Raw genomic sequence first — 14,274 nt, 5'->3', positions numbered from 1 at the left:
TAAACCCAACTTAGCTTCCATTACTGAAAGCAACATTAAGAGATCACTTACTTTCTCTCTCCTAAGGTGTGAACAGTAGTATTTATTCATCTGCAAAGAACTCACAGAACGACAGAGGCTGTATAAATATTAGGTGCTGTTCTGCAAGACATTAAGTAGATGGGAAGCAACATTGCTGCGTACTACTGAGAGAGGCACTGAGTCCTGAGTCAGATCTGAGCTTGGCCCATGGAGCACATGTTACAGTGGGAAGGCAAGGTGTTGGGGAGAAAAAAGCAGTACTGGGTGGTTTAGCAGAGGCATAAAAAGCGAAGGATGCGTGCTGAGCAATGGTGTGGCCTGTGCACTGAGATAACAAAGAAACCCAACGCCTCAAAGCAGTATGTATTGCTTAGCTGGACTGGGGCTATGGAATACACGGCTGGAAACACACAGTGTCATAAAAGCACTGGGATAATACAGAAGCCTCCCTCATTGCAGAGTTTTATTAAAAGTTTAATTAAAAAACTGGCTGTGTAAAATTCTGAGGCCCAAGTCTGCTGTTTTCTGCCAGTAAACCACCTCTTTAAATTAACAGAAATCACCAGTACTGTAGGATTCAGATTTTCAAAATAAAAACAAGAAGGTATGATCTTAGAGGATAAAAAATTAAGCATGTTAGAAAGGCCACATTGTAGATAACTAATATTCTCCATGCTTCATAATAGCATCCTCTCAAAGAACTACTATTACTGTTTGGTTCACTGAGAATATTCTTGAGTGTGTTCAAAGCACTTTTGTTTCCATTCCCTCTCCCCAAAGCAGGAATTCCCTCATAATTACCAGGCAAACCGAATAGTCCTCATGCTCAAACTATGTACTACAGGCAACAATCCAAGGAAATACTAGTTTTCCCTAAGATGGTGATTTCAGGAAGCCTCCTTTTATAAAGCTAACAGTTTCACTAAAAAAAAAAGAAAACCTCAAAACCAAACCAGACTTTCACTTTAGATTTCTTCGGTACTTTGCAGGCCTGGACAAAGCCCCTGATAAATCTTTAGCAGCCTCAACACTCTAAGCCAGCAGCCACAGCGAAGGTGTTCAGCCCCTCACCTTCAAACCTCACACTGAGACCCATGACTCAATCCAGAATTTTTCAAATTGCAAGTTTCTCATTCTAATGAAGTTAAATATGTCCATTCTAAAATGAAAGGGGGCTTGCACACTAGAAATCATGAATGCATCATTGTTTATACTGCTGTGCTCAGACTGTCCCTGTTTGACAGCTCTGTTTGCATTCTGCAGCTATGCCAACCCAGCAAGCATATTTTTTTTTCCTGTTTCTATGTTTGAACTGCTTTGTGCGCCCTGGCTGGAGTCGGCTGCCTGTCTTTTTAAACAGAGGCAGCTGCCAATGCAGATGTTCCAACGAGTACGTGCAACACGTGCTCCAAGCAAAGCAGCAACTTCCTAAAAACTGAAAGGATCTGAGCTGTGCTTTTAAAGCAGCCTCAAAACACACCAGACCTGAGAAAACGCCAGCCCCACTGAAACGTGCAAGGGACAGGGTCTCACCCACTGTTTTTACAGATTCCAGTGCCCACCCTCCCCCCCATCAAACACCTCATTTGAAGGAAGAAGAAAGTGTCTTGCCTGCTGCCCCTCACTAGGCTGGTTCACGGGCTCTATCTGGTCAGGAATTCCACATTTCATTTTAACTCACAATGTTTCTGTAAGGCTTGCTACTGTTTTTCGAGAGCTGCACTGGAGTACGAAGCTTTCCCTGGCTTGGTGTGCACGTCAAAGTCATATCATAAACTTTGTTCCTATATTTACTACACAGTGAAATAAAGTTTGGTAGACTGTAACTTGCTTTCTCACACTAGGCTCTGCTGTCACAACAGGAGTAAATTGCCACTGGAATTACGGAAAACGCCTCCAGGCCCGCTCCGCGTTTTTTCCATCGGTGCAGCCACCCGGGCGGGAGAGACGAAACCTCAGCCGTGGGCCGAAGTAAGGCCGGAGCTGCTGGCGGACACCCGCGGCTACGGCGGCGGGGGCGGCCCGCCCCTCCCTCTGCCGGCAGCGCCGGGCGGGAGCCGGGGGGCCGGGCCGAGTCCGGTGGGGGGCCCAAGCCGGGGTGGGAGGGCCCGGAGCCAGGGCGGGGTCCGGCTGCGCGGCGCGGGCCGGGGCTCCCCGCCAAGCGCCTCCTCAGGGAGGGGGGCGGTGCGACGGGGCTGTCGCAAAGCGCCGCAAAGCGCGCCGGGGCTGCCGCACGGCGCGGCGCTTCCGGGCGGCGGCGATGGCGGCGTGAGGGTCGCTGCGCTGCGGCGGGGGTCGGGGCCGGGGAGCGGCGGCGGGACGCGCCGAGGCCGCGGGACGGGACGGGGCGGGACGGGACTCCCGCGCCGCCGCCCATGTGGCTGCAGCAGCGGCTGAAGGGGCTGCCGGGGCTGCTCTCCAGCAGCTGGGCGCGGCGGCTGCTGCTGCTGTTGGCGCTCCTGCTCGTCGCCTACTGGTACCTGGGGGCGGTGCGGGCGCGGCGGGGCGCGGGGCGGGGGGCCGAGCCCCGCGGCGCCGCCGCCCTCTGCCTGCAGGCGGCCACGGGCGCCTGGCGGGCGCAGGCCGAGCGCGGCGATGCGCTGCCGCTGCCGGAGGAGGCGGCGGCGGCCGGGGGCGGCGGGCCGGGGCCGGGCCTGGCGCTGGCGGGTAACGGCTTCCTGCTGTTGGACGTGGCCGCCGGCCGCCTCTGGGTGTCGGCGGCGGGATCCGGCGGCGGCCCGGCGCTGGCCACCGAGTACCCGGCGCTGGTGCGGTTGAGGGCGCTGGGCGGGCGCGGCGAGGCGCGGGCGGCGCTGGCGGCGCTGCGGGACGGCGCCGTGCGGCGGGTGCGGTGCGTCCAGACCGGGTCCGGGACGGGCGCGGGGGACTGCGTGACGGTGCGGGAGGAGGTGGTGGCCCACCGGAGCCGGCCGCATCTCTACCTGCAGCGCATCCGCATTGCCAACCCCACCGAGCGGGTGGCCGCCTTCGAGGCCTCGGCCCCAGCTTCCGCGCCCTCGCTGGGCGGCCGCTTCGCCACCAGCCTGGAGAAGGTGGAGGAGCGGCAGTTCCTGCTCTCCTCCGGTCGCCTGCTGCTGGCCGGGAGCCCCAAGGTGGTGCTAATGGTGGTGGCCGCCAAGAAACTCGTGAGCCGGGTGCAGGTGGCACCCAAATCCCACTTTGACGAAACCGTGCTCTCCGTGGTGTACACCTCGGAGCCTATCGAGGTCTCCAGGCTGGAGGAGACATTCAGCAAGCTGAGGGAGTCGGCCAAGAAGGAGATGCTGGAGGTGATGCAGATGGGGGTGGAAGATCTTTTCCAAGAGCACCAACAGACCTGGTCTGACCTGTTCATTTCAGGTAAGGAAAGCGATGCTCCACTTCCAGAGGGTTGCTTTAGAGGGTGGCTAAAAGCTCAGTGACCTGGCTGCTGTAAGGTCTCCAGAGGCTCCGCTTCTCCTGACGGGTTTCTCTCAGGGGCCAGAAGGCATGTTGTGGGATAATAACTGGTATTGCCTGGTTTGGAACCCAGCACACTTTCCAGAAGGGGAGTATTCCTTACTGCTTAACAGAAATGATAGAAGAACATTTCTAATAGTAACTCTGGATGTGCTGGCTTTCACCTCTTCAGGAACTTTACTGATTTGCCCAGCACGTCAGCTCTAAGTTGGAAATAGAGTTGACCTCTAGTGACAGTATAAAGGACAGATTTTTTCATGGAAGTTAAGGACTGTCCTACAAGGATGCTTTTTCCTAACATTTTAATGGCCTTACGTAAAAGAGTAGCTGCACAAGTGGTATAGAACTTGCTATTTTATAGCCAGTGAAAAGGTAGATGTTTCTTTGACAGATCATTCTTGCAGAGTCATGGTGACAGCTCCGTACAGCATCATCCAGAAGGTATATCAAACGAGCTTTGGCTTTAGTGGGAGCTTGGCTTTCAAACTCCCAAGTAGCAGAGTGGCTAAGAAAATACAAGGAAACATTTCACTTCAGTGTTTGTAGGCATAGGTTTATTAGATGTTATAAAGAATGCCTGTGTGTTGAACGACGACGTGCACATTTGACCTTTTTCTCCTGGTTGATGTCATATTCATGTGTGATCCTCTGACTCTTGGTTGTTTTCTTTTATTACAGGGGTTGAAATGAGAAAGATCACAGATTTGCATACACCATCCAGTGAGACTGTTAACATGACCCTCTACTATGTGCTGTCAAGCATGCCAGCTCCTCTGCTAGATCCACGCATTAGTGGTGAGGACAGAGAAAAAATGGAAGCCAGCTTGAACTATGCTGACCACTGCTTCAGTGGCCACGCGACCATGCATGCAGAGAACCTGTGGCCAGCAAAGCTGACCAGTGTCACCCAGATCTTGCAACTCTCAGACCTGTGGAAGCTAACTCTCCAGAAACGGGGATGCAAGGGTCTTGTGGCAGCTGGAGTCCATGGACTTATGCAGGGAATGGTGCTTAGTTTTGGGGGGCTGCAGTTCACGGAAAACCATCTTCAGTTTCAGGCTGACCCTGACGTACTTCATAACAGCTATTCCTTACGTGGGATCCATTACAACAAGGACTTGATTAATCTAGCTGTTCTGCTGGATGCTGAAGGAAAGCCCTTCTTGCATGTGTCTGTGAAATTCCAAGACAAGCCAGTTAGACTCTACGCATGTGAGGCAGGCTGTATGAATGAGCCTGTGGAGCTGACCTCAGAGGCACGAGGTCATACGTTCCCTGTCATGGTGACTCAACCCATCACACCACTGCTTTATATATCGACAGATTTGATCCACTTGCAGGACCTGAGACACACGCTCCATCTAAAAGCTATTCTGGCTCATGAGGAACACATGGCCAAGCAATACCCAGGCTTGCCATTCCTTTTCTGGTTCAGCGTGGCCTCCTTAATCACATTGTTTCACTTGTTTCTGTTCAAACTCATCTACAACGAATATTGCGGGCCAGGAGCCAAGCCGCTCTTCAGGAGTAAGGTATAAGGCTGCTGCTTTTGGCTGCTGTCCACTGAGTGTTGTCAACCTGGTTTTCTGTCAGCTGTGCCTAGGGAGGTTCCATCTTGGACTGTGAGGATTTTCAATCTCTCTTGCAACAAGTGATCTGTGACCTCTTCTTGCAAGCAGTAGGATTAGGGCAGGGATTGGAGCGGTAGGGCTCACAAACATTAGAAAAGAAATCCGTTGTCTGTCCTTAAACATTTGTAAGGCTGGAGATCAAGGCAGACACAGCTTTTCTGTCCTTTTTCCACTCACTGGTGTAGGACATTGCTTGTTTTTAAGCCAACAGTTGCAGCTGTGTCACGAGATGATGTTTCTTGTTACGCAGTACCTGAATGCTTGTGAGAGAGCTGCTGTACTTGTCTTTACTACTGTGTGGGAGATGTGCACACTTGTCTGCCTGGTTTGAACGTGTGATGTGTCATACAAGAACACACAAATGCAAGCTAGTGTTCTTAGGTGAAGGTGGTGACTTGCTGGGACTACTGGGAAATGTTCACAGATTTACAGACACTGTGCAGTCCTCCATCAAACTACATTTACCACCATCATTTTGGGAAGGTGCTGAGTTAGTGTTTCTCCCATTCGGATAAAACACGTAGCTGTGTTAAGTACTGAGTGCTTTTTACTGTGAGTTGGAGGTTCTGACTTCAAGCTCTACTGCATCTCACTTTGGTGTAAAGAATTTGAAATTCTTGTTTCGAGTTGGCTTAGAAAACTTAGTTGCTCGTAAAAACTTGGCACAGAATAGACAATAGACGGCGATTTCTACTCCTAGTACTGGTACTTTCTGGTTGTGTGTTGATATGGAGTGGAGATGAAAGACAAGACTGGATTTGCTGTGTGAGCTAGCCATATTGTTCAGAGGCACCCCTCCTTAGGGTTGAACAGAGTTAAATGTAGCTTGCGGGTTGATTTTTTTTTTTTTTTTTTTAAAAAAAAATCATCCTTAAATAGAGCTGTCAGAGGAAAAAGTTCTAGCTTTAGATTGCCCTGTTTTTCCAAATTATAAAAGCAAATTCAATTTTGGATAGCTAAGGCTGGACAGAAGGTGCTGGACTAAACTTGACAGTTAGTACGTAAGGGATGTTTAAAGTGAGTTGGCAGTTTTCCTCCCAGCTCACTGGCTTTGTAATGTTGAGCACTGGAGATCAGGCCTGATCCCAAGCAGGTCTGAATACCTGTCATCCATTGAAAGTATGGGAGTGGAAGGTGCTTGTGGCTAGACTAACTTAGGAAGAGGTAGGTTAGATATGTGTATCAAAGACAACTGCAGTTATAAGCCTATGATCATTATCAAACCCCCTTAGTGCAAAAGGAGGAAGCGGTCAGGAAGTAATTTCAATTATTGGGTAAACAGCTGCGCCCTGACATGCATCCTGAAATGTGTCCTTGAAATGATAAAATTATGTCCTTTTTTCACTGCTGTCTATCTGGTTGCCTTTGTCATCTACAAGACTTGCCTTCTGCCTTTTACAAAATGACTTGTTAACCATTACTGCAGGTAACTGTCCCTGACACTAGTCTCTGAAATGCCGAGAAGCTTCACAGCTACACCCCAGGGCTGACGTAACACCTCTTCCTTCTTGATATTGCAAAAAGCCTTGCAGTGTACAGCAGACAAGTCTGTTGCCGCGTCTTGATTGGACCTACTTAAAATGAAGATGATGCAGAACTTGATTCCAGAAACAGGGATGAAGTGGAAGCCAGCTGAAGCTCAACATCTCTGTAGCAGTAAGCAAGATTAATGGGGTTGAAGTAACACTCTGTTTCGTTAATTGAATGGGAACATCCCAGTGTTCAAGTGAACTTAGTCCTGCTTTCAGCCTCCATTTGCACAAGACATCTGACAATTTTGCAGCTGAGAACAAGGACCTTTTGAAAGCAACAATCCTTTTGTGCCTTGTTAAGAGAGGAATCTGAGACTTGGAAGGTGTGGTTATTCAAGAGTTTATCCCAGAAGCTTGTGTAACAGATGTTTCTTTTTCTTTGTAAGCTGTTCTGTTCCCTACGAGTAATCCGTTTGGTGAAAATACTTGAAGATATACAAAGTCCTTTGATATTTTGATTTGTTTTTTAATTTTACAGGAAAATAAAGAATGATGATTCCCTTCAGAGAGTTAACTTAACTAGAAAACTTTAGTGTAACTTCCTTTCTGGTATACATTTTCTAATTTATTGCTTGGGGGGGAGGGAGAGGATGTTAATAATTTTGCCTCCACTTCAGCAACAAATCAGTCAGCAGAACTGTAGATATCTAAGTGCTGGTAACAGGTTTTTCAGCCTTTATGATTGTAGAGTGCAAAACCATTTTAATGAAATTGTCTTCTGGATTTACACTTGGAAATGCTGATCTGCAGGTTTCCTATTCTAAGCATATTGAGACTTTGTGCATTGATTTGTTTTGGCTATGGGGGAGACATCCCACTTTCTAGTGATTTAAAGGTCATTTGGTTTTAAAATACCAAAGCTGTTGTTTCTAAATAAATATCTTTCAGTCTAATCTGATCACTGAAGTGTGGTTGGTTGTTTTTTGTTTCTTGGTTTGTTTTGTGGTTGGTTGGTTTTTTTTAGTTTCTGTTCTCTCTTCCCCTTGCTCCCCACCCAGTTGAAACAAGCAGAGCCTTATGTTACATCTGTGGCCAGTTTTGACTACAAAAGTACTTGGATTAAAAGGAAATACAGTGTGGAAAATAATACATAAATGGGTCTAAGCTAGGAACAGGCAATTTGGAAGGCACAATGAGACAGAAACACACAGGGTGGTGCTAATCTCCATTTCCTTGGCTCTGTATAACCTTGTTCTATCTTGAGGCATGCAGGCCAGGCTTTAGTTTTAGGAACAGAGAAATGAACCTCGGGAACAATCAAGTAGCAGATTTAATGGTCATTCAGCAAGTAATGAATTTGGCACATTTGGTGCTCCCAGTGTAAAGCTAAGGTGGGATTTAACTTTGATTTTTTAAATGGGTTACTGTCTAGTTTGATGAAAGACCTCCCTCTGAAAAGTAGATTTCAGTGTCTGTTACTTAGCTGCAGACCATTCCACCTACTACTTGGGCTAGCATAGTGACTACCCTACAAGGGAATAGACTAGACACAGGGAGGCCATGGAGTACATTATAAATTGTACACTAAGTACATTGTGTATTGAAAGATATTTGTTATTGTGCTTTAAGAGAACATACCATAAGTTCCCGTTCTTTCTTACTGAAGTTCCATGAGCTGCTTAGTTTCTGTGAAACATCTGGCACGAAGATGATAAGAGCTTCCAGGGTGCTGTTGCCAAGCCACCAGGGTATCGGCTGGAGGCTGCGCCTTTTGATGTTCACTTGCAGAACTGCCAACAGTATGATGCCTACTGAGTCCAAGAAAGATACTTCAGCCTGTTTAGACTAGACCTGGAAAAGATGGATAAGCAGTCGTTACATAAAGCAGGAATGGAACAAAAAAAAAAAAAAAAGCTTTGAGAGTGTTTTACATTAAAAATAATTGTGATTCTTATGAGCATTCCCCCATATAATAAAAGAACTTTCAGAATTCCTTTACAAAGGAGAAAGGGAAAAAGAAAGAATAGGGTTTTTCTGTTTACAACATGCAGGTTATATTATATTATATTATATTATATTATATTATATTATATTATATTATATTATATTATATTATATTATATTATAGCAGGTTATATTTGTGAAATTGCAGAAATGCTTAAAAAAACTAAACAAAATTCCAAGTTTACAGACACACCCATAAAACAGGAAAGTTGCAATAGTAACTGAGCATTAAAATTTCTACTTGATTTTTAGTTGGCATTCAATGAAAATGATAGTGTCGTGGAAGTTAAAGTTAAAAGCATAGTATGTTGTTCAGCTTGTAAATTCAGACATTAAGAGAGGCGATTCATGAAAAAAATTTTTAGAAACTCAATTCTGCACGCAGTTAATCCTGATTTATGCTTTTGTCAGATAATAAATACAAGATGCCAGAACAGAGTTTGGTTGATTCCATTTGAAATTCAGAATGCAGCTTTCTCAAGTGCTATTGTTTGGGTAGGATAATACATTCTGGAGAAGCAGACAAAACAACAAAACATTATATATTTCTGCCTTCCACATGTGTGCTCCAGGCATCTTTCATCTAAATCAGTACCTACTGCTGAATGGAAGCTATGAAAATCAGGGATTTTGCTGCTTGTTAATACTGACATTAAACAATAGATTTATTTCAGCTTTTTTGAAACCTCTAGTTTGGTCTGTATGTACAATGCAACTCTGGTTACAAAACAGGCATTATGATATTTGTTTCCATTCTACTAAGTTTGCTCCCTATGCGTGACCTGGCTTATGGGATAGAGATGTTTGTTTTTTAAATAACCAGTAACAGTTTTTCAGGTGAAGGGTAGGCAGATGGAAACATGACAGAGGATGGAAAATTCTTATAGTAGAAGAAAAAAAGGAAGAAAGAGACATAATATCAAGTCATTGATGTCAAATACCCATTCGTGAATTAGGACACTTTCTTCTGTGGCAGCAGCTCTGTGGTAGTCTAAATGCCTGCTCTTGCCTTGTTTGTTCTGTTATTGAAAATGGTTTACCCTTTTTCATTAACAAGCTCACACTGCATTATACAACAGGTCAGCATGCTGATCTGGGGTGTAAAAATGCTCATTTGCAATGCCACAGGAACCCTGTTCTCTTTCGGGAATGTGCTACCAATCTAACAAGTAAAGTTAAATAGGAAAGAATTGAAGTCTGGCTCACCACGCTGCGCCAGTGTTTCTCCATCATCATGGACAGCTGGTTCTTCGTATTGCTTGAAACATCTTCCACTTCAAAGCGATTACAGTTTGTTTTATTGAAGAAGTCTGGCATGCTAAAACACACGCAACTTGATCTGGAAAAGAAGATGCAGGTTTTCAGTCAGTACAAAGTGGCAGTTGCCATTCAGGCACAAAACAAACAAGAACAAAATGAAATTTCAAGCAGTCATAGAATCGTACAATAATTAAGGTTGGAAGAGGGCCTCCAGAGATTGTCTAATCCAACCCCACTGACGTGGCTGAATCTACCACTGTCTGAATATATCAGACACTGTTACTGCTGACATACCACCAAGTGTTAGAATAATTCATTTAACATTTTCCTTCTGAAAACACCTTTGTGATGAATTCTCAAGGCAATGGGAAAGCAAACAGCTGCTACAGATAATGTGCAACTTGGAATTTTTTTTAACCGAGTTGCTTATATAGCCTGGATCCAAGGTCCATTTAAACTGGCTTTTTTTAGGCACTTGTGCATACAGAAAATTATCCCACAATTACACAATTTTTCTATTGGTATCAGAATAGCACTACATTTTGAGTCACATGTCGCAGAGATAAACAATAACATATCAAATGGTTTGCAGAGTACCACCAGCTAACCACCAGCACGCTTGGAGTCCTCTTTCCTGTGTTGACTTTGGCAGCTACAGGTATGTATTCAATTTCAGCATTAGTTTTAAAGGAAAAACGAGTTAAAAATCTAAGAGCAACTTTCCTTTTTTAGGGAAATTAGACATTCTGCAACAAAGCAGAGAAATACAGCATAGGCAGTTAATTAAAAAGTTTTCTCAAGTAACTAGGTGCTGTGCTGTTCTGTTCTTATTATAGGGGCTTGATTGCATTATTGCTCTCAGCCTTTAGCACATTCAGAGTTATTTTACTTAGCTTGAATACATTGAAATACAGTTAATCCACATCAAATTGTTGCATTGGCTAAGAGCTGCGTCTCAGCTGACACATAATCAAATCACGTTGACTTAACCAAATTCTTGTCTGTCAGGAAAATTAAACCATTCAAACAGGTTTTATATAACACTGGTCAGTTTTGATGGCTGTATCTTCAGTTGTATCACAGCCTGCATTTGTACCTTGCAGTGTTCTGTATAAACACAGTCTATATGTCAAAAAAACCCTCTCTCGTAACACTAAATTGTAGAAAATACCATAATATGAAATAAGGATTGGCTGCATGGTATTATTATGAATCCTACATATTATGTCTATCACACAGTTGTTTATCAGTGAAGCTGCTTATTGACATCAAAAAAGCAGTCCAAATTGTTTACTTCATTGAAGAATACAAGCTAAATCCTGCAAAGATTGAAGGCAGCTTGAGTTTGTTAATGAAGCCTTAAGCAGAAGTTGACAGGAAGGCTTGGAGATGGAATGATTATTAAGCCAAGCACACAATGTCCTTAGCAAATCAGTCAGACATTGGCTCAGCTCCAGACAAATCGTGCATCTGATGTGAGATTACAGTCTTAAGGATATTCCTACTGAATATCTCAGGTGGCAAAGATGCAGATGTCTAAGCAGCAAGCCAGCAGCTGCATAACTGTTAGTCCTTTTCTTTCCCAGTTCTTCTAGGAAGTATTGAGTATTTATTGGAAAACACAACCTAGCAGCTGTGGAAGAAGGATCAAGTGCACTTCCTCCAGAAAAAAAATCATTGTCAGTGAGAACTGGGATCCACAGAATATTCCAAATGAGTAAATTGGTGGCAAGTATTTTTTTAGCCATTAGATGCAGGGCAAAAAATCAAACTGCCTGAATCCCACCCACCCTGAGTGGTGGCAGCCAAATGCATAAATGTTTAGAGCCTCCTGTTACAGTTTACAGTGGTACTTCTAAATGTTTGCTCATAGATGAGAGTTGAGTCTCCAGTTTGTACCTTTCCCCCTCCAGAAGACAAAGAACTTTCAATGTTAATTGCTTATTGATTGTGTTTTCAGATGCCATTTTGCATGTTCATGCTTGGGTGGGAAGCTGTTCTATGCATTGATTTTTCATACAGTGGAAGGGAATTAATTAATTTAGACAACACTCTATGAACTCTCAGCCCTCCCACAAACAGCATAAACACAGAGTATTATTGATCAATGGCATTAATAACTTTGTTGCTGAAGGACTCCCATGTCCTGCTGCAGGCTAAGCGCATTAGCAAAGAAATCACCACAGTTTCCAGGTCCTTGGCGTAGTCCTAACACACAATAATGCTCAGGATCCCCTCAACCTCAGTGTAGCGAGGTAGTTTATCAGGCCCCACTTCAGACAGTACGGTTTTTCCCTGCCTTTCAAGTTTATTTTGCTTGTAATGGGGTTAGTAATACACTAGAGGGCCCTGTTTAAGCTTTTAGAAGCTATTGTAACACAAATGTTAACAGTGTGCAGACTGGTGAATTTGCTAATCCTAACATACCCCACTGAAAAACTGATATACATACATATATATACACACTTTGATTTAAAATACCTTGTAGTAAGATAGTGTGCATCTTGTCATTCTTGAATCTGTAATTAAGTCGCTATTTTAATCCTATGTTACTAAATCACTTTGTTAATCTTTAAATTGGTCAACCGTTAAATGCTGCTAAAATTTAACCTTTCATCTACCTGACACCACAAATAAATCCTAATTTGCTATTAAATCATAACCGTGTGAACTATTTTCATCTGTGACACCCCCTTCCTCCCAGGGGGACTCTGGTGACCCACTGAACTGCCAAGGTGCTGATGGCAGGCGGAAAGCACATGATATTCTCAGCTTTGGCTCTGCTCTTGGCTGCAAATATTACTGCAAGCCTTCTGTCTTCGCTTGGGTCTCTGCTTACAATAGCTGGATCCAGCAGGTGAGGTTCTCAGTATTGCTGCTAGGGAATAGAGACGCTGAGCTATTTCTGAGGTCCTCACTGACTGAGATTTCTGCTTCACTTTTGATTCAAATGCTACTTTACGTACAAGTAACCTCTGCAGACAAGCCCTTACCAGTGCAAAAGCAGTCTCTGCAGCAAAAATAAAGTATCCTCCTCTTAAATAGTTGTCCAAATCATTATCACTTTTAAATAAGTCTCGATGTTTAGGAAGGCATTCTCCCTTTATACTGGAGCTATATTTATAGTCATAAAGATTTTACTGGTATCACTTCAAAATTGATTACTCAAAGTTTATTCATTAATAACATTGTTGCAATTGCATCCTAGAAAGCAGCACAAGCTGCTCAAGTCTGAACATCAATTATTTTTTAATTTAATATAAATTTTAAAAAGTGACTGAGAAGCAAAAATCTTATTTCAGTTATTTAAATCCTGCATCTTGGATGCAACATATACTATTCACAAATTCCTGGGCCTCGTGATCTGATTTTTCATTTGTTTTACATGTTTGTAGGTTAGGGCAACCAACTAATCCAAAGAGAACTCGTTGATAGATGCCAAGAAGGAAAACAGTTTGAATAAAGTCATAATCATGACACCTTTGATCACAAAGAGCTAGGAAATGATGTTTTTAACAACACAAGTATTCTATCTAACCATACTGCAATAAACACTATTTTTTGCAAGATGAAAGAAAAACATGTATCCCTGTCACCTGTGTATTGTCAAGACCAGAGTCTGTATTTAGTGTTAACGCTGGAGACCTTTTACAGCCTTTCCTCTGCCTTGGGCTGGAGCTTGCTACCCTCACCTGGGGGAAGATGTGAGGCGGCTGTGGAGAGGCTGGGCAGGAGGAAGAGTTAGAGCCACAGAAACGACTCGGCAGGGTAGGGGGTGAGAAAGCGAGGCACTGGCAGGGCTGAAGGCAGCAGGCAGGAGCTGTCGGGGCCCCTGAGCCTGCGAGCAGGACTCACCAGAGCAAGCGGTGGCAATGCCCAGCGGGAAGAGAGCACGGGTGCAAGCAGATCCACGCAGGTGAGTGTGGGAGCGCTGCAAAATGCTTTTACGAAGAGGTTTTTAACACCCTGTGATCTTGGGACCTAGCAAGGGGAAGGGTAAAAACCCAGCAGCGAGTGCCGGCAGCATCTCTGCAGACCTAATGTCCCTATTGCTTGTTTTTAAGTCATTCAGATGCCAGGTGAAGACCTCTGAACTGTCACTGTTGGCTGACACACAGACACAAATGGGGATTTTTTTGCAAAGCACAAGCAGAATCACCACCTTTTAGCCTGGTACTAAATTAAAGCCCCTATTTATATTTCTTTCATTGTAATAAAAGGTAGGCAGTATAAAATCCAGGTGGATTTTTTTTGTGTTTTTCTTCTCCCTCCTGGCACGTATTTAGGTGGATTCAAGAGTAAAACGATTGATTAAAAATGGAGGACAAGCGACACAAAGGTAAGGAGTAGATAGAGTAAGGAAAAGATTGGAAGTTCATTGTGAGAACAGAAATGCATCTGGGTTCAGAGATAATTTTTTCCAGGCT

At 44.4% G+C, this 14,274-nt stretch overlaps 1 protein-coding gene across 1 annotated transcript; it reads left to right on the top strand.

Moving 5' to 3' along the window:
* Positions 1 to 2,300: 2,300 nt before the first annotated feature.
* Positions 2,301 to 7,541, top strand: KIAA2013 (KIAA2013 ortholog). The gene is made up of 3 exons (XM_074848147.1): positions 2,301 to 3,381; positions 4,159 to 5,012; positions 6,538 to 7,541. The coding sequence occupies exons 1-3, from the start codon at positions 2,397 to 2,399 to the stop codon at positions 6,562 to 6,564; spliced, it is 1,866 nt and encodes a 621-aa protein (XP_074704248.1). The 5' UTR covers positions 2,301 to 2,396; the 3' UTR covers positions 6,565 to 7,541.
* The last annotated feature ends 6,733 nt before the right edge of the window (positions 7,542 to 14,274 follow it).

Source organism: Strix aluco, chromosome 22 (assembly GCF_031877795.1).
Source record: "Strix aluco isolate bStrAlu1 chromosome 22, bStrAlu1.hap1, whole genome shotgun sequence".
Taxonomy (NCBI): Eukaryota; Metazoa; Chordata; class Aves; order Strigiformes; family Strigidae; genus Strix; species Strix aluco.
Note: the sequence above shows the minus strand (reverse complement) of the source record. Positions and strands in the feature narration are given on the sequence as shown.

What these genes read in the sequence shown, in the direction of transcription:
- KIAA2013 (XM_074848147.1), top strand. Translation starts at nt 2,397, where the DNA reads ATGTGGCTGCAGCAGCGGCTGAAGGGGCTGCCGGGGCTGCTCTCCAGC. An exon ending in GTCTGACCTGTTCATTTCAG is followed by an intron (nt 3,382 to 4,158) that starts GTAAGGAAAGCG and finishes CTTTTATTACAG; the next exon opens with GGGTTGAAATGAGAAAGATC. An exon ending in AGCCGCTCTTCAGGAGTAAG is followed by an intron (nt 5,013 to 6,537) that starts GTATAAGGCTGC and finishes CCATTACTGCAG; the next exon opens with GTAACTGTCCCTGACACTAG.